General features: G+C 39.1%; 1 protein-coding gene across 2 annotated transcripts in view; it reads right to left on the bottom strand.

Annotated features, from left to right (window-relative positions):
• The window catches only part of XIRP2 (xin actin binding repeat containing 2), a 266,144-nt gene that overhangs the window by 10,471 nt on the left and 234,582 nt on the right, over positions 1–21,091 (bottom strand). The window contains exons 5-8 of one of the 2 annotated variants that reach the window (XM_054723423.1): positions 12,762–12,872; positions 12,302–12,374; positions 11,276–11,406; positions 1,273–10,642 (exon numbers count right to left, since the gene is read on the bottom strand). In XM_054723423.1, coding sequence (XP_054579398.1) covers positions 1,273–10,642; positions 11,276–11,406; positions 12,302–12,374; positions 12,762–12,872 — 9,685 coding nt within the window. The remainder of the gene's footprint in view (positions 1–1,272; positions 10,643–11,275; positions 11,407–12,301; positions 12,375–12,761; positions 12,873–21,091) is intronic. The other variant, XM_054723424.1, reaches the window with a different exon arrangement.

Below are 21,091 nucleotides of genomic sequence, written 5' to 3'. Positions count from 1 at the left end.
AAGCACATTACAAAATCATATTAACCTGATACACTAGACACATATGTTGCAAATAAGATAGAGGCATAATTATTAGTTTCAGCAATTTTTATTTTTAAGCTTGCTATTTCTTTCAATCTGTCTAAAAGAATGGGCTACACTAATGATGCACATTAATTATGTCAAATCCTTTTCTTGTGAAGCCTCATTAATTGTAAAATATAGGGAAATATGAATAAATGAGCTGTTCTCTGATGTTAAAAAATGTACTAAGTTCTGCCCTGTCCAGGTGGCTCACTTGATTGAAGCATCATCGCGTACACCAAAAGGTTGTAGTTCAATTCCCATCAGGGCACGTACCTAGGTTGCGGGTTCTGATCACCAGTCAGGATGTGTGCGGAGGCAACCAATTGATATTTCTCTCTCACTTCCTTTTTTTTATAAGATCAATTTTTTAAAAAATGTACTAAGTTCTTATGTTTTAAATCTTCTTCCTTCCAAATATAATTAAATTTTAAAAATGTAGTATCCAGGCACATTTGCAAATGAGGCCAACTGAGCTATCATTTGGGGTTTACAAAAGGTGGAAAAATATGTTATAGGTTAAAAAACACACACCCAGTGGTATTAGAGAAAGTTAACTCCTTTCGACTCAATAACAATGATTAAATATATAAAAGTTCTAATTCCATACCTACACTTTTTTCAAAATACCAATCAATAAAATCCTTAAAGCGCATATGATGAGGGTAAAGTGTTTCTTGGATTATTACCAGGCTGTATTGAATTCAAACGCAAACACCACTTAAAAGTCTGGCAGTTAAAAATACATCAATAGTAGGTCAAGGGATATTATCTACTATTGTCTTAAATAAGTAGATGAAATAACAACTTTTAATAAGGAATATTAACAATGTCATATGGGTGTATAATTATTAATAAGTATATAATTATGTATAATCATTAATACTATCACAATTACAATTATTATATCTGCTGCTTTATCCAAACCCTTATTTACCTTGACAAATATAAGTCTCAACAATCTATATAGGTAATAGTATTTGTTACTTTCACACAGTGCAGACAAATCATAGTAGATGCTTTTGTAACGAGAAAGTAGTAATGCAAGCATTGTAAAGAGAAGGACATCGGTAACAAGGGAGAGCTGTTAGTCTTAGGTCATGTTGTTTGGTTATTTCCACGCACTCTTTTCACTGCAAATCATTTTAGCTCCGGGACACGTGCCTCTAAATGGGTTAATCTTACTTCACGTTTGGCAAGCTCATTTACCACTTAGGAAGGCAGATTCCTCTTGGAAGGCGGTTCTCATCTCAGCATCCGAGGTCGCATATCCCACGCTTTCAAAAACCCTTTCACTCTCCTGCCACGTCTTTTGAAAATTCCGCCTTAAATCTTTAGGCGAGTCAGCAATATCCAAAATGTGGCCAGCGATGACATCTTCGTAGGTGGGCGGGGCATGCTTGAAGTCAAAGCCGGACTTGCCAGCTTTGGAGGCGAGCGAGGGAGACACTGTCCTCTTGGACCCCACAACTCGACTCTCAAAGGCTTCCACCCCGGAGAAAAGTTCCCCGGGAGCCCTGGCTTCAGAGTGAGCCCTGGGCTGCCTCCCAGGAGTGCTGTCCTGCCGCTCGCTGGGACGACTGCTGGAAAAGCCTGTGAAACTAGAGTTTTCTACAGAGGTTAATCCAAATCCCTCCCTACGAAACGCGCGACTTTCTTGTGTCTCATTTGCTTCTCCGTTTGCATAAACTCTGGTATTTGACTCTGCCTCGAACACCGGGCCCCCCTCAAACTCCCTGAACCACCTGTGGATGTCACGGTCATGGCCATCCACAAAAGGCCCGGCCCTTTGCACGGCTCGGTTGGCTGCCTCGTACCGCTGCGTGTGCTCCGACCGGCGAGGCCCGTCCACCCTGCGGATGATTTCCACGGAGTCGAAACTCTCCGTGTCCGGCCCCGCGGCCGGTGTGGCGTGCACTCCGTCCTGGTGAAGGTACGTGGCCCTTTTCTCCACGGTCCTAACTTCCTCTTGAGCTTCCATGGCTTCTCGGAAGGAACCCCTCTCCACCGGATTCACGTGGATCGGTATTGTGATGGTAGGGGAGTCCCTGCCCCGGGTTTCGATCTTAATCTGCCGGCGGAGGGTTGCAGGCGACGGGATGACCTCGGACCTCTTCTCTACCATGGGAACCGGGACCGGGGTCCCTGCGGAGCCCGGGAGGGGCCCCCTGGCTAACTTTGCGGTGGTGTCCTTGAGTTTGACCAGTTGCTCAGAGCGACTCCTGGGTGGAGAAGGGGAGGTATTTGCACTGTGGATTCTAGATGCTGGTGACACAGGCGCCCTGGGTGGCGATGGTTCAGCAGAGCTGTCCTTCTTAGGGGACTGGCAAAGCTCCTCCTTCGTAGGGGTTTCTGTTCGCCGGGCGGTGGACTCGATGGTTATAAAAGTTGGTGACGGTGCGCGTGTTTTTAAGGAGGGAGGGGGGATCCTGCTCTCCTCCAATGTGATCTTCCGGTGGGTCTTCTTCACGGGATCGCGGGTAGTCGCTGCAGAATGGGTTTCTATTTGGTGGTGCTGTGTTTCTTCTACAATGGCGTTTCCCTCCCGCTCAGCGCTTTTATGAGAGTTGACTTTAACATTGGACACGTTGGATAATGTTTCGTGAAGCCCAGTAGGTTTATTTCTCTGCTTTCCTGCTTTAGAGGAGGTCATGGCTGTTTGAATTATATTTTCGCAAGACACAAGCATGTCCTCTGCTTGAGTTTTAATATGCGTTATTTCTTCTTTGATTTTTTCCATGTTATTCTCCACAGTAACGCGAGCTCCGTACTCTCTTTTTTCCTCACTTAATAGCCATACTGGAGTAATGTTTAACAGGGTCTGAAATGTTTTAAGGCCATTTGTATCGGGTTCTGCTTCAAACTGTTTTATCCTAGACAAAATCTGTTGTAGTTCTTCACGTTTTCTCAAAAATTCCAATACATTTATAGCACATTTTCCATTATCCTTCTGGGATTCTTTCGCAGAGGAAAATAAAGATTTGTTTTGTGTAATCTCTCGCTTTGAATCTTGAGTATTAGAAAAGACTTGTTTCTGTTGTATGCCCTTGACTCCAAGCCATTTTTCTTCCTGAAGATTACTGTATGGCTGGGGCAATTTTTTATGTTCAACTTGACTTTCAGAACTCTGTATGTGTGTTTGCTGAAAATTCTCAGTCTGTGAATCAGTATGTGCCTCTGTAACCTTTTGCTTGACTACCTTCTGTGCCGATTTATTTAAATGTTCTTGTTTGCTTTCAACTATTAGTCTCTCTTCTTTTGGACTAATGGCCGGTGGGCCCTGAACTGTTCCTTCACTTTCTAGAAGTGTTCCCCTCTCAGATTCTCTCAATTCTCTTTGCTTCTCATGAACTATGTTGCGCTTACTTTCGTGGCTTTTCCCTGAGAGATCTGTAGGCAATTGTATTGTTACTCTTTTTTCCTTCTTAGGCAATTGATGATATTTTTCAGCCACCGATTGCTTATTACTATGTTCAGTGCTTGCTTCCGTTTCCTCGGTTTCCTGATGCTGTTGTTTGGTAATGGTTTGAACATCAACTTCAGAATGCTTTTTATGGCTTTCGTAGCTGTGGTCTGTCTCATTTAATTTATGATCTAGAGTTGGAAGCTTGATGGTTCTAACTTTGAAACTTGGGGAAGCTGGTTTGCTTTGGGGCAAGTGCAACTGCCCCAGATACTTCTTCTGTTGTGTTTGCTGTGTACTGCGTTCTTGGCGACTCTGTTGAATGTCACAAGCTGACTTAGATAGTCTCATGTCCCTGGAGCTCTGTAACACCTCCTTTGTCATGGCATCTTTGTCTTCTGAGGCTGCTAGGACACGATGGAGCCTCTCGGTGGCAGCTGTTACTGCTGATGTGGAAAGCGTGTTATCAGTACACACTCCTCGTACTTGAGAGTCAGGGTTGGGTTGGGCCACAGTGACCCCTGTATCCATTCCAGGGCGAGGAACCGCCTCATTTGTTTTTTGTAACAGCACTTGCTTTTCCAACTCTGATATGTTTTGGCTTGGGCATTCTGTTTTGACTATGTTGTAGCAAAAACTCTCCTGTTTCTGTTTTTCAAGCTCTTCTCTCTGTTGTCTATATTTTTCTTCAGCGACCATTAAAGGTGTCTTAAATTTTCTCATGTAAGGTTTTGGACTTTGTTGTCCTGAACCCGCAGGAAATGAATGAGATTTGACGAGAGGTGTTTTTCCTTGTTTTTCCTTAGGTGGTAAGGTTTCTGAAATTGTCTGTGAGAGAGACCTTGTAGAGTCCATAGATAATTGTCTTCTTTCAGAAAGACTTTTTCTAGATATGTTCTGCTTCGTCTCTGTTTGTTCATCACTAGTCACTGTTGTTACTCTTTTCTGATCCTTTGAGGGAGTGATTTTACATTCCATATCTGTCAGGGAATTTTTCAGTTCAGTTCTTGGGGAACCATGAAACATTTTGTCTTCTAAGTGCTTGGGAAGTTTGGGTTTCGGTAATGTGGGAGGTGGCAGACGTCCTCCTGATTTTCCTGTTGTGATTTTAGCTTGAGAATGAGTTTGCTGAGAGCTTGAGGCTTCTTCTTGGGAATATTGTACGAATGCGCCACTGTGCTCTTCTTGAACAGAGGAGGGAAGGAGATGTGCTGGGTTTAGAGATGGAGTTGGAGGAGGGGGAGGTGGTAGAAACATTGATTGATATTCTCTTTCAGTTTTCTCATCTTCTGGTGGTGGAGGAAGAGGGAGGCCTGGGAAATTTTCACATTCAGCCTTTAACTTCTCTGTGGACAGTGAGGGAGGAAACCCGTTTTTTTCAGGCAACATCATTAAAGGAGGTGGAGGAGGAAGAGGAAATTCTATTTCAGATGATGCATTGGAAGCTGGAGGAGGAGGTGGAGATGGAGGTGGAAGAGGGCACTCACTTTCTTTTACATTATTTTCAGGGTTCAAGTTGATATGATTAAAGGACATTTCCATTGCCTTTTTTAAGTCTGTGGAAGTATTTGTCTTCATTAGAAAGTCCTGGCTGTTCAGATAAACATCAGTCTTCTGCTTTTTGTCAGTTGCCTTAAATTTATTGTGGCTTTTTTGGAAGACTTTTACTTCGGTTACATTTGATATGTCTTGATCTACAGGCAAAGTCTGCCACATTGGCTGAGGGTTCACATTCTTTTTCTTTATATCTTTATTACAATATTTCTTCTCTTGCCTTAACAAGGTTTGCTTCTGAACGTCCCCTGAAACTTCACCAGTTTCTCTAACCATCTTGTTGACTGGCCCCTGGGATGGACTACGGTTAGAGCTTTGTGTATTTATAGATATTTTACTGTTTTCTATATTTTTAGAGCTCTTTACAGGGAAAGACTCAGTCTTCTGGTGCTCATTCATCAGTTTGCAAGTTTGAGTTTGTTGCTTTCCAACTGCTTTATCAATAGATTGGGTAGAGTTAAAGACAGCATCCTTCTTCTGTTCGTTCACTGTCTCCGATTCCTTATTTTTTAGATTTTCCTTAACTGACACAGTTGAAGTCAATTGTCTGCTAATATGTTCATCTCTAAGATGCTGCTCTGTTGAGGTATCAGTCCATACACCCATTTTGTCGCCTGATTCCAACACATTTTTAATAGCTTTGTGGTGTGAATTAGATAGTTTTCTAAGGCTTTTCTCAAGAGCGTCATTGTTTTGTTCACGATCTATGACAATCTTTACAGTGCCTTTAGGGGCTTTTGGAAGACTAACCTCAGTTCTTTCTTCTGTTAAATTCCCATGACAAGATTTACCGGTAGTTTGGTTGAGAGTGTCTGTACCCCCTGGCCACCTGGCCACTGGCTCCAGTGGTCCTGGTCTCGGCTGAAGAACATATTTTCTGTCTGTCTGGACAGCCATCTGACGAATCTCTGTGTTCTGCTCGTGTGAGGATTCTACCATCGCAGCTTGCACACCTTCTTTGATTGCACCTTTTTTATTTACCTCTTTGAAAGCTCTTTGTGCATCTTTCAGATTTCTTAATGAGCTTTCAAGGTCATCTCGGATAAGCTCCTTTTTCAGGATTTCTGTCCTTGTGTTTGCAGTCTTCTCAAGGCATTCAATAGCTTTCTCAAAATCATCAGGGATGACATTGGCCTGTTTAGATTCCTTATATGGTTGGCTTAATTCCTTAAGTGACTTGAGTGTGGCCAGCATGTTGCCTTTTACAATTTCTTCTGTTTTAGCCACGGTTTTCTGATTTATGGCCTGGCTGAGGGAATTTAGGGTTGATTTCAAATCACCTTTTACAATTTCTTCTTTGGGTGCCTTACAAGCTGTACTCTGAGGCTCTGTCATGAAAACTTTCACTGCATTATGCACATCTCCTGGAATGATATCAGTTTCATTAACAGTACGTTCAACCTGAGACTGCCTTTTATTTAGTAACAGCTTTGTGCCCTCTACGTCACCACCGATTATTTCTTCCTCTGTCTCTTGTGTCTCAGCTGTTACTGTTTCATCTGACCCTAGCTGGAGTTGTTTGAGATAATCCAAAGCACCACTTTCTATGCATGTTGTGAAAAACTGAACATTTCCCCTCTCAGAGGCATCGATTTTCACCCTTTCAGATGTTTCATAGTTGGATATGGAAGATAGCAAATTATGAATGGTACGTTTTACATCACCCCCTATTACTTCTTCACGCGCAATTGTATCACCAGCATTTTCATGAAGAAGACAATAGATGGTCATATTAATATCTCCTCTTTCATCCTCCTGAATTAAAATGCCTTTCTTTACAGATCTTTCTTCAGAGAACAGGTTTTTTATTGCTTGTTGCACATCACCACTCACTATCTCTTCTTTTTCAGCATGACATTCTGTTGACCTGTTTAATAACTGAGTTTTGGTCAAATTAACATTTCCTTTCTCTTCTTCACTAACCACAATCTCCCTGTGTGTATAGTCTCTTTTGGAAAGTAGGCCCAGCATTATTTTTCTAAGATCAACCCTGATAACTTCTTCTTTCTGTATCTCAGGAGATGTTTGACTCATTAGCTTATATTTTGCCATTCGAACATCCCCAACTTCATCAGCTTCAATGATGATTCCAGGAGCCTCTATAACTTTTTGAGAGTAGAGTTCTTCTAAGGTTTCTTTAATGCTTTTGCCAATAATTTCCACCTTTTCCACCCCATTTTCATTAAATTTATGAAGGGGTGTAGTTTCAAACAGCCATGTAGTTGTCTTAACATCAGAAGGAGGGATTTCTTCCTTGGTGATTTTTGTGACACTTTCATCTGTTTCCTTAATAGAATCCAAAGTCTGATTTTCAAAAAGCCACACTGCCTGCTTAACATCACCTCTCTGCACGTCTTGCTGAGTGACTGTTTTGATATTTTCATATTCTGACCCTTCTCCTCTCAGCTCATCTATAGTGTGGGTTTCAAATAGCCAAGTAGATGTTTTAACATTGCCCTTTTGTATTTCATTGACACTTACTGTTCTGATATAAGCATTCTTATTAAAATTGTCAGACTCAAAAAATTGTTTACTTGTCTTTACATCCCCACCTTGAATATGGTCTACAGTGGGCACAATATCACGTGGTTCTTCTGAAATCTGATCTAGTGGCTGTGTTTCAAATCTATATCTGACAGAACTAACCTCTCCTTTCTGAATATCTTCTTGTGTGACAGATTTAATAAGATACACAGTATCTGATTCATTAATTGAGTCTAGTGGTTTTGTTTCAAAAAGCCACCTTGTCCCTCGCACATCTCCGTGGATTACCTCTTCCTTTTTAACTGTTGTCACTTCATGATAATGCCCTTCCCGGTCTTGAATTGCATAGAGTGGCTGGGTTTCAAAGAGCATTCTGTAGCTTTTTACATCACCTTTTATTACTTCTTCAGTAATTGATTCTTTGGTGCTGATGTAGTCAGATTCTTCTTTAATCTCATCTAAAGAAAAAGTCTCAAAGATAAAGCACCCCTTTCTTACATTCCCACCTTGTATGTCTGTCACTGTCTTAACTAATTCATCACCTTCTTGGCCTTCTTTGATCCTATCAATGGGTTGGTTTTCAAAAAGCCACCTACAATTTAAAACATTGCCTTTCTGAATATCTTCAATCTTTAGCATTTTGATCTTTTTCAAAACTTCCTCTGAACTGGAACTTATAGAATCTAAGGACTGATTTTCAAATTTATGTCGCATGCTGGAGACATCCCCAGCTTGGATATCCATTTGCACAGGCTTGATTTCCTTTCCTTCTTCTCCCTGTATGCTGTCTAAATTTTCTGTCTCAAAAAGAAAACATGCTGTATGAACATCCCCACCTTGGATCTCCTCCTGTTTTATAGTTTGCAATTTGACTGTTGCTTCAGAGTCATCTTTTATGGTATCAAGTGGCTGGGTTTCAAAGAGCCAAGTACAGGCTTTGACATCTCCCTTAAGAATTTCTTCACTGCCAGTCATTAATGAAACTTTTTCATAAAGAGACTCCATTGGCTGGGTTTCAAAAAGCCATTTACAGGTTTTGACATCCCCTTTAACAATATCTGTAGCTTGCTCAGTTTTACTTTCTAATTCTTCCATATTACTAAAATATTTAATTGAATCAAGAGGTTGGGTTTCAAACAGCCATTTAGCAGATTTCACATTTCCATTTTGTATTTCTTGAGCAGATATTCCTCTAATTATCTGAAATTTGTGAATGCTTTCATCAAACTGGTCAATGGGCCGTGTTTCAAAAAGCCACCTACAGCTTCTTACGTCACCTCTTAGTATTTCTTCTTGCTGGACTGTCTTTACCTGATGATATTTGCCAAGGTGATCTTGAATGGCATAAAGTGGTGTTGTTTCAAAGAGTGACTTATTTAACTCTACAGCACCTCTTGTGACTCCCTCCACCTCTATCTTATGTGATGCATCAAATTTAATTAAATTGTTTGATTCAAAGATATGTGTGTAATTTCTTACATCTCCTCTTTCAACTTCTTCAAGTTTCACTGTTTGTATGTATTCTTTTTTATCTTCTCTAATTTCTTCCAGAGGTTGGGTTTCAAAAATCCATTTTTGGTGCCTAACATCCCCCTTTTCTTCTTCAGAGGCAGTGATTTTTTGAAGTTTTCCTACATCCGGGCTATCTTTTAAAGCCTCTATTGGAAGTGTTTCAAATAGATGCTTAGTAGTTTGTACATCACCCCCTATTTTCTCTTCAGATCTTAGAGGACCTGCATCAGGAACTTCATTTAAAATGTCTAATGGCTGTGTTTCAAACATCCAACACTTTCTGGAGACATCTGTACCTATTATTGTTTCCTTTTCAGTGATGACCTCTTCTGAATCTTCTTTGATTTTCTCCAAAGGTTGAGTCTCAAATAACCACTTTGCCCTACTCACCCCACCTTTGACATTTTCCTCCATGGATATTCCTCTGACGACTTTAATTTCAGTGATATCCTTGTTAATTGTGTCCAAGGGCTGTGTTTCAAACATCCAACGTGCTGTTCTCACATCACCCTTTTCAACATCTTCTCTGTGAACAGTTTTAATTTCTAGCATTTGACCTAAACCATCTCTAATAACATATAATGGTTGAGTTTCAAAACATTTTATACTTCTCTTAACATTTCCCTTAATTTCTTTGAGCTCAGACCTGAGTTGCAGGAGGTGAACCTCATCCATTGAATGAAGCTGCCCAAGTTGATCCAGATGTTGAGTTTCAAACATGTATCTCACAGTCTTGACATCTCCCCCAGTTATGTCTGTTACGGCAGTCATCACTGATTCCTCTGGACTTTGATGCATTTTATTCATTGAGTCTAATGGCTTTGTTTCAAACATCCACCGGGCTGTGCGGACGTCTCCTCTGGCTAGCTCAGGAACTTTCTCAGCACTTTCTTCAATGCTAGAAGAATGATCCCCCAGTGTATCTATGGGTTGGGTTTCAAACATCCAGGTGGTATATTTCACATCACCACCAGCAATGATTTCCTGATCAGCAATGCCCTTGGAGATGTTATCTTCCTCTGGAGAGCCATTGTTGATAGAGTCTAATGGCTGATTCTCAAAGATCCATCTTATGGACTGCACCTCTCCTTTCAGAATTTCATCCCACTCCAAGTGTTCTCTTTCTGAGTTAAGAGTGTTTTGAGAACTGTCATTTGTATTTTCAAAAACATACCGGGCTTGTTGTACATCTGCTGAAACTGAGCTCCCTGTGTTCACTTGACTAGAAACAATTTCAGAAACCTCACTGATATAATCTTTTTCCAAGTTTTTTCTTAACTCAGGATGGATGTGTTTATATAAACGGTTTAATTCATACAAATTTCTTTGCTTGGAATATAATTCTTTGGGGACTGGTGGTATTTTAGGAGGACTGGGAAATTCAGGGGACTGGGAAAATGCTGTCACCTCTAATGGTGTTTGAAGTATATCAGGTGGGGGAGGAGGAAATTCTTCTGTCTTTCCCGAAGGACTGGCATGAACTTGTGCCAGAGTTGAGGAAGTGGCACTGTGGTCACTATATCTTGTGGTTAATGTTTCCTTCCTCTGGCTGGTTGAAGTGCAAAAAGTGGAAGAGGTACCCACAATTGATGATGGCTTTAAAATATCTTCATATTCACTTTCAATCTTTAAGGGAGAGAAAATCAAATCTTATAAAGATGGGTAGAGTGGGGGAGACTGCCTAGGCACTGCTCTTCACCTATCCATCTGCTATGAAACCTCCACTGGGAACAACAGGTGACATACTCCATTTAGAAACATACTTAGAAACAATATGCAGTATTCATTACTACCTTTCCTATAATCTCTTTGCACATTTGAATTATATTTCCCATTTGCTACATCAATGACTCAGTATTGTAACATATACATAAAATCTTGGTTATTTTTCCTCCTTTACTTAATGTACTGTGCCGAGTAATCTAGAAGGAAACAATAAAAGTCTTAAAGTACTTTTTTTGATGATTGTTTTGCTTTGTTTAGGTATCTGGCATTTAAACTTGACTTTATTATTTTATCTAATATTAGTTATTAAAGTTTAGAGCCTACACAATTTTTCTTCCCCTATTTTCTCTAGCAAGAAAAGTTCTAATTCTACTGCTTTCCTCAAGTAGTAGAATAATATTCTTCTATGAGACAGAATAAGCAATGTTCAGAATATTTTTTGTTGTTGAAAAACCATCTCAAACATTCAATAACTGAAAAATGCTATGCATTTCCATCTAGCTTCATACTTAATATGTAGAAAAATTGTCTTACCTTAATTTGCTTGGCTGGAGTAGCTTCTTTATCAGAACAAAGGACCTTTTCCTGGGCAGATTTTTCAAATTGCTCTTTTAAAAACTTAGTTGAAACCTTTGGAATTTCTTCGTCTTCAGGTGTATCTATGACTACAAGTAGAAAAGAGCACAAAGATATTATGTAACTAACAAACATGATGTTTGAGAAGAAATTATGGTCCCATGGGAAACTTCTCACAATATAAGTTCAGTAAAGAGAATCAAGGTACATAGGTCTAGAAATATACAAAAGAAAATAGGGGTGGTTATCTCTGAATGGGAAGTCATAAGTGATGAGACTGCTATTTATTTTAATTATATATATTTTCTAAATTTTCTGCCAACATGTTTTACTTTTATGTTCAAGAAAAAAAGTTGTAAAAGTTATAAAACATGAAAATAGCAAGAGAAGAACACAAAAGGAAGATCGACTTCCTTAAGAAAAAACAAAATAGTCAAGTAACATTTCAGTAACAGGTGGCTTAAATCTTCCCTTTTAGCTCTTCAGGACAACAAAACTTCTCATTCCCCTTGTATAGGTAAGACAAACAGTACACATTTTATGCAAACTTGCACAGATTTGCCTTTAGTTTAACCTCATATCTGTAGGTTGGAGAAGTGGCCTTAAACATGCTTAAATCTGTTATTAAAAGTAATACAATCTAGATAACATATATCTGTTCTCAAGGAGCTTGATGAACATCAAGTTTTATTATAGTTCCCTGAGGCAAAAAGCAATTCAGAGGTGGTTAGCTTATCACCTAGCTTTTAGGAGGAATACATCATAGGTTGATGAGCGATGAACTATTTTAGAAGCTTATTGCATCTATCACCACAGGTAGAACGTAATTATACACAGAAATACTACCCTGTTCCCTTTGGGATGATGAGTCACAGTTGTCGACTTTGCACAGTGAGAGGATTGTGCTTTGGAAGTCCTCCATTCAAACACAGACACATGAATAGAAGAAAAGAATATTTGGGTCAAATAATACCAGACTCTGACCTGTTTCTTGAACATATTGATGTAACTGGGAAGCTTGGTTTATTTCCTCAGTGTGCTTTTCAAGATGAGAGACCTGGGTTTAAAGATAATTTTAAATAAATAATTATTTTAAAGAAGTCAGTGATTTTAGTATTGCACATGTATTTATTACTTCACGGTGATTTTCATCCAAGACTTCAGTGCACATTGAGAGATGTTAAATGCTTTTACCTCATATTTTAATGCAGGGGCTCATGCTGTAACAGAACATGTATGGATTGACACATAAAGTGCACTCATATATTTAGGGTGCTTGTTTCATTTTTTCAAAGATTGTCAACTCCAAAATGGGAAAGGAAACACTGATATGAATTGATATTAAAGACATAAAGTACAAGTAAAGCAATTGCTTGCAGCAAGGTAAAAATTTCCACACAGGTCTGAAAACTGTTTGGAAAGTGATGTCTTTCTAAGTAGTTACCATTTCTGTTCCAAGAACATCTATTTTGTGTGCTTTGGAAGTTTCCTGTTCATTTCTTTCCATTTCCTGGCTGCTTCTTGAAGTGTCAAGCTGACTGCTGCAGATTACCTCCTGAAAATAAATGAATGAATGAATGGGTGAATGGATGCATGAATAAACATACCTTAAGAAAAGTCTGAAATTTTTAAATTTTTTTATTAATGCAATTTCAGTGATAGAGGCCTCTGAAAAAGAATTAGTTTGCTTGGCTGCTGTAACAAATTATCACAAATTTAGTGGCTTAAAATTACACAAACTTAATATCTTACTGTTCTGTAAGTCAGAAGCCCTGAATGGATCTCACTGGGTATTGGCAGATGTCAGAAGGTATGCATTCCTTTCTGTAGCTCTAGGGGAGAATCCTTTTGCAATTCAAGAGGGCACCCATTTCCTTGGTTTATGGCCCCCTTCTCTATCAGGCTGAGAGTTTCTTACACTGCCATCTCTCTGAATCTCTCCTCTGAACTCCCCCCGCCCCCTTTCCACTTTAAGGACCTTGTAATAATTTGAATAATCCAGGATTATCTCCCTGTCAAAAAGTCAACTGATTAGCAGCCCTAATTTCCCCTGAAATCTTAATTAGTCTTTGTCATTGTACTTTAACATTTCCACAAATTCTGGAGATTAGGACATAGATATCTTTGAGAGCCACCCATAGTAAGAAAAAAAAAGTACTAATGAAGCAACTTGTACCCAATATGAGAAATATAAACCTCAAAAAGAAAATGCAGATTATTGATGAAAAATAAATACATTTTGTTGTTTATAAGCCAAATTTTCATGTTACAGAAAAGCATCTGGACTTCAAGTTGACCATCTAGTTCAGGCGTCCTCAAACTACAGCCCGCGGGCCACATGCGGGTGTTTTTGCCGTTTTATTTTTTTTACTTCAAAATAAGATATGTGCAGTGTGCATAGGAATTTGTTCATAGTTTTTTTTGTTTTTTTTAAACTATAGTCCGGCCCTCCAACAGTCTGAGGGATAGTGAACTGGCCCCCTGTTTAAAAAGTTTGAGGACCCCTGATCTAGTTAGATGACACATCCAGAGTTCAATTGAAGAATGTAACCATTAAATATAAGCAGTATAAACAGACCACATTGTGCTAGTGTGTATTTCTCTCTTTACACACAGGCATACTTTTGATTTTGGTTAGCACAGATGACCCTGGCTGAATTGGAATCTTAAAGGTCCTGTTAATTTTACTACAGAATGTGGTCTGACACAAATATACAGCTGTTGATTGATTGATATGATGAAGCAGTTGACATACTGCTAAAAATCTTAGGACAGAAGACTCTCCAGGAACACATGTATATTAAGTCATTTGAAGTTGGGAGTTCACTTTTACCTTGATATCTACATGACTAACAAATACTGATTTTGAAAAATTTGACTCAATAGGGAATAATCAAGTGAGCAAAGGTGCATTACTACTACTCAAATAGGAACACTAAAGTTTTGTTTATGTTTTACATGGAGTTGAATAGTTTTAAGCTATCAGATTGGAATCCTTTAAACCAAGAATAAGTTTAAAATCAGTTTATGAGATATTGACTTATGGGTTGTTTTTTGTTTGTTTGTTTGTTTTTGCTAGTGGACTTTAAGTGGATGGCTCTCCCTCCCTCCTTAGAGTATTTGGTATAAGGGTTAAAGTTATGATTAACCAGGCAGCAGTCAGACATTTACAGTAAATGAAAGAGCCAAGGACAGTGGGAATCTGACCAATATCAAGATTCTTCTTGAAGGGCACATGATCATTGCTATAGAATCTTGCCTAGGGGACAAGCCCTGGCCCAGAGGCATGTTTATTGGCCCACTCAAAGTTTTCAAAAAGTTTTGAATTAGTTAACACTGACAAAAATGAAGATTTCTGCCTGTTTTCGAAAATGTTAAAGATCTGGCAACACTGGGTTCACATTCCAAACTGGCAGCCAATCTTTTTAGTTGGGGCATGTACTTCTCAGTCAGCATTCCATCACTCACTCATATTTAGCACCATGTTGACATTTTTTAAAAACTGTGCCTGAAACCCACAGCAATTTTAGATTCTGATATTTATTGCTAATAATCAGGCTGAAAGAATAAAGTCACTATTGTGATCTGAGTGTTTAGAAAGACAAATGCAAAATGTTAGGAGAAATAAATGTATATTTTATACATTTTAAAAATTATCATTTTCCATGGCAAACATTTTATACTTAATTCGTATAACTCTACAGGTTTGTGCACCAGTGGGGTCCCTTGGTGTGGCCTACGGGGATTGGGCCGAAACTGGCAGTTCAATACCACCTGCCACTCCTGCCTGCCTCTCCTGCTCATCCCAGCCCCACTGTGCCTGCCGTGAGCTCACGGCTGCCGAAGTGGCGCTCGCCAGCCATGAGCCCTGTGTCTAGCACCCATTGGTCAGCTAAGCAGCACTCCTGCAGTGGGAGCGCACTGACCACCAGGGGGCAACTCCTCCATTGAGCATATGCCCCCTGGTGGTCAGTGCACATCATAGCGGCTGGTCGACCAGTCGTTCGACTGCTTAGGCTTGTATATATAGACTAGAGGCCCGGTGCACGAAATTGGTGCATGGGGGTCCCCTCAGCCCAGCCTGTACCCTCTCCAATTCGGGACCCCTCAGGGGATGTCCCACTGCAGGGATCAGGCCTAAATTGGCAGTCGGACATCCCTCTCACAATTCGGGACAACTGGCTCCTAACCCCTCACCTGCCTGCCTGCCTGATCGCCCCTAACGGCCTCTGCCTGCCTGATCACCCCTAACTGCCCCCCCGCTGCAGGCCTGGTCACCCCTAACTGCCCCCCCTGCCGGCCTGATCACCCCTAACTGCCTCTGCCTGCCGACCTGGTCGCCCCTCACTGCCCCCTCCCCCCCGCCAGCCTGGTCACCCCCAACTGCCCTCCCTTGCTGGCCTGGTCGCCCCATGTAGCCTGCTGTTCATTCATTTGGTTGCCCCTCACTGCCCCCCCTGCCGGCCTGGTTGCCCCAACTACCCCCTCTGCTGGCCTGGTCACCCCTAACTCCCCCCCCACCTCCGCTAGCCTGGTCGCCCCCAACTCCCCCCCCCCACCTGCCTGATCGCCCCCAACTGCCCCCCCCCCTGCTGGCCTGGTCACCCCACGCAGCTTGCTCTTCAGTCATTGCATGACGGCGTCCCAGACAATTTGCATATTCCTCTATTATTAGTATAGATATATTTACTTGAGTAAAAACACTCCATCCTATCATCTTTAAATATATTTTCTTGTAAGAGATGACACATATACAGTACAAGTTTAGAGTTATAAGTTTCTACTTTAGCACTTACGTGCTCTTGCTAAATAGAACTGTAATTGCTTCATAAATTTGATATATTTGTTTCAATGCATCAATTTTACTGCCCCCTGGTTAATGTAACTTAAATAAAGTCTCTCTTAAAATACTGCAAGATTTTGTTTCCATCATTTTGCAACTATTTTGTTTGGATTTTAAATCCGACTTTCATTCTTCCCAATTGCAGGTATTTATAGAGTATAGGGTTAGGTAAAAGGATGCAACATATTAATGCTCAGGAAGAAATAAAATTAATCAAATAAAATATAATAAAGAATTCTGGCCAGAACACCATATAAATTCACACAAAATAATTCATGAAATTGCTTCCTTAAATTAAACTCAAATGTAGATAAGGCTGCAAGAGACAAAATGCCATTTTTATCACAGGTAAACTAACCAGGACTCAGAAATGGGGGGTTAGTACTAACTCCCTCCTCCACTATGTAGGGCCTACTCTTGGGTAAGTCCCTAAATAATAGTTAAACTTGGTTTATTTATCCCATTCATCCATTAAAATAAAGAAAAACAGATGATATATGTACCCTAATTTTGGAACCTAAAGGAGAAAATATGGCACAATTGCAAAACAATAGCATGATGTTTGCATGGCTCATACCCATCTGATATCAGCTCATGTATTAGCCAAGAACATTACAAAAATCTATACACTTCTTCTAAGGAGATTTCTACACACAGGAAAGAATTCACATTCTGTCTACCCAAGTTCTCATTGTTATTATCATTGTAGAAAAAGACTTTGTACATTCCCCCCCCCCAAATTGCAAACCCATCCTACCTAATAATAGACAAATATGCAAATTGACCGCACCTTCGCTACGCCCAAGCCACACCCACCAACCAAGCCACGCCCACCAACCAATCAGGATGAGTATGCAAATTACCTCAACAAAGATGGCGGCTAATTTGCATATCAAGACAGCATAGAAAGAAGCCAAGAGATGCTGAAGGGAGCAAAGCTGCGGAGAAGCAAGCAAGCCGGGGGGAGGAGAAGGGAGGAGCGGAGGTGGGGCCGGGGGAGAAGGAAGGAGAGTGGGGCAGGCTGGCGGAGAAGGCGGGGCGGGGGACAAGGGAGGAGCAGAGGCGGGGCCAGGGGAGAAGGAAGGAGAGTGGGGCAGGCTGGCGGAGAAGGCGGGCCGGGGGACAAGGGAGGAGCGAAGGCGGGGCGGGGTAGAGTGCAGCAGGAAACCCTATTGCAGGATTTTCCTGCAACGGGAACGCTAGTTCTAGTATAATGAGCAAGGAAAGAAAAGGACAGACTTTTTTTTTTATGGTTACTCACTATTATTTTGACTCCTAGAAGTATAGCCAATAGAAAAAAAAAAATGTGATGAAAGACTGGCAGAATAGTTAATGATAACTGTCTCACTAGAGTAGAAAAAAACATTTTATATTCAATGCCAGTAATTAAGCAATTTTACCCATCACTAATCTCATTTTTAATAAAACTAGAGAGTTACGATATATTAATGTTATTCTCTCTTTGTCAAACAGACAGAAACAATACCAAAACGTGCTATTTAGTTAGCAGAAATGTCAATGGATTCAAGGTTTGAAGGAATAATCAGTTCTTTTTTTAAGTGATGAGCATAAAAATTTGTGATTGATATATTGTTTTTGTCTAGATTTTGGTATATTCAAATTCCACTTTTTTTTTTTTTTTGCTCTGAGTTTTCTTTCTTTATTTTTATAAAATTTACTTAAAAAATTTACAGCATAAAATTGGAGATCCCTAGGGTTTTAGCTTAAGTTAAGACTTTTCCACAATCACTTATACACTTTTAAAAAATATATATATTTTATTGATTTTCCACAGAGAGGAAGGGAGAAAGATAGAGAGCTAGAAACATCGATGAGAGAGAAACATTGACCAGCTGCCTCCTGCACACCCCCCACCGGGGATGTGCCCGCAACCAATGTACATGCCCTTGACCGGAATTGAACCTGGCACCTTTCAGTCCGCAGACCGACACTCTATCCACTGAGCCAAACCGGTTTCGGCCACTTATACACTTTTAAAGTCTTGGCTCAAATATTATTTTTGCTTTGAAACCTTTCTTGACTTTTCTAGACAGAATTACCTATTTCAGCTTCTTTTTAAAAAAATTAATTTTAGAGATGAAGTGAGAAGGAGAAATAGAAACATCAATGATGACAGAGAATCATTGATTGGCTGCCTTCTGCACGCTCCCTACAGGATATCAAGCCTCCAACCTGAACTTGTGCTGTGACCAGGAATTGAACTGTGACCTCCTGGATCACAGGTCGATGCTCAGCCACTGAGCTACACCGCCTGGGCCTTCTTTTCTTTTTGTATTTCTGTACTTTCAGTACACATCTGTATCACATTGCACAGTCATTATTTTTTAATATGAAAATCTCCTTTAACTGAACTCAAGGATCCTCAAATCCCAATGTTTAGCTTCCTGGTAGATAGTAGGATTGAATGCATGGACAAATAGTCACATTATTTTCCTAGGAGTAGGACAATTTTATCAAAATCTAGTTTAAAAATTGAGATTCTAAAATGTTTCCACATAATCCTAGCATTTTATTTTTTTGGTATTTCAAGTGACAATCTTTGAACATTACATAATTGGTAGGTGGAGTTACTGAAACTAATGGGTATAACAATAACATGACAATCACTTTACAAAGTGTAGTTAGAAAAAGGCCTCTTGATAAAATTGCAAGTAATCAGAGCATCTATGGAAAAATATGGGTAGTGCTGTGATGCTGCATAGAGTAGCTGGCATCACCAGAGGGAGGAGAAGCCTGTACCAAGAATCCAAAATATACACTAAGGCAACAATCACATACACAAAGGTAAAGAACCTTTCAAAATAGGACAATACATTTTCAAAACAGTATTCGAGTGAATTGGGCAGAATTACTATTACATAAAAAAATTAAGTTGAAATACTTACGGTGACAATGAAAAACAATATTTCATCCTTATTTTCAATGTACATAAATAGGGACATTTAGATTGTTTCCATATCTTGGCAATTGTAAATAATGTTGTAATGAACATGTGGATGGATGATATGTATTAATTGCCATTTCATTATTCATATTTTTTTTTATCTCTTCTCCTCCTCCTCCTCATTCTTCTTCTTGAAGAAGAAGACCCTTTAATATTTCTGGTAATAGTGGTTTGGTGATAATGAACTCCTTAAGCTTTATCTTGTCTGGGAAGTTCTTAACCTGTCCAATTCTAGATAGCTTTGCTGGGTAAAGTAATCTTGTTTGTAGGTTCTTGTTTTTTCATTACTTTGAATATTTCATGCCAATCCCATCTGGCCTGCAAAGTTATATATCTATCTATTATTTATTAGTCATTTATTTATCTATCTCTATATCTGCACAAAATAGAAAAGTATATACACATATATTTAAGAGAATAAAAAGGCTCAGTTAGCTGGAAATTTTCTTGAGACAATATTTATTATATCTACAGATGCATGAATTATGTAGGTTATTATATAAATCTATGAGAGAAGTATCATTATTCAATTAATTTAAACTTTTTCTTGACTCAAAATAATTATTCTTTGGTCATATTTAGCCATAAAGAGCAAAACCTATCATTTGAAAAATACTTAATTTAAAAGTAGAAATATTTGACTTTGAAAAAAGAGGTTTCTGAATAAGCAGTGCCAGCTTTAAACCCTAGAATTCTGAATGTCCTCTTCTTTCCAAAAAGTGTTATTTATAGAGCCATATTCTAGTGTCAAAAATTCTAAAGATTCATAACAAGAATGTATAGAAGATGCACTCTCAAAGGGCCATCAAACATATTAGTTATATAAGTAATATTTATTTTACAAACTAAAAAACAGGATGTATAAAAACATTCAATTTGCAGTAAAGGATGCCTTCTAGAAGTTTTATGTTGATGTATATTAAACAATATTTCAATCCAATATAGACATAAAGCATCTTAAAACCAAAGAAGCAGTAGGATATAAATAAACATAAAAGTACAATGAAAGAGGATAAAACGTAAGAGTTTCAAGGAGCAGTGAAACTGCATAGAAAAAGCTTGCAAAATGACTGAAAATACTCTAAAGAAAAATAAAACAGAGGTAACATGTATCTTAATGGAAAAATATAATTATTATACCCTTCACTATTAACTCTGCCTCACCAATATTCAATTGATTTTCAAGCCTTGCAAATTTCTATCTTTAATTATCTCTTGAGTCTATGACCTCTTTACTCTAGACCTTCTGACCCACTTAAGTCCTCATAGATTTAATATACTATTTCAGTAGTACCCTAACATTTATTCCTTTGTCCAACCTTGACCCCCTTAACATCAATCCTATACAGCCATAAAAGTATTTCTTAAATACATATCTATTCATATTATTCCCTTGTGTAATTTTCTTCAATGGTTCTTGATTGCGATAGAAAAAAGTAACAGTTCTTTAACAAAGCATATAATATTCTCTATTAACTGGCCTTTGCCTACATCTCAAGCTTCATGCCTCAATTACGCCTTGCCATATTCACAAATATATTATTTACAAATATAAAGGAACATGTGTTGTTCCTTTAGCCTATAATGCAATTCCATATTCATGAAAATTATTTTCATTCTAAGCGGAGGCATTCTCTGCCCTCATGTGTCCTTTTTGACAATCCTTTATCTAAATTAAGTTTATGACAACTTCTTGTGTTCCAACAACTTCATTTATATTTTTCCTCATCGAATCTACTATATTGTAGTTGTGATTATTTGTTGTATGGCTGCTCTCTGATAGAGTGAGCTCTTTGAGGGCAAATTAATATCATACTCATCATTACACATTTTGTACTTGACATATGGTGGATGCTTAATGATTATCAGCTGAATAAAAAAAAAAAGACACAAAGACACACACTCTGGAGTTAGTCTTCCTGGTTAGGATCACATTTGCTCATTTTCTTTGAATGTTGCTTAGACC

Source organism: Eptesicus fuscus, chromosome 11 (assembly GCF_027574615.1).
Source record: "Eptesicus fuscus isolate TK198812 chromosome 11, DD_ASM_mEF_20220401, whole genome shotgun sequence".
Lineage (NCBI taxonomy): Eukaryota > Metazoa > Chordata > Mammalia > Chiroptera > Vespertilionidae > Eptesicus > Eptesicus fuscus.
The sequence above is the reverse complement of the archived record's forward strand: the minus strand, read 5'-3'. Positions and strand labels throughout refer to the sequence as shown.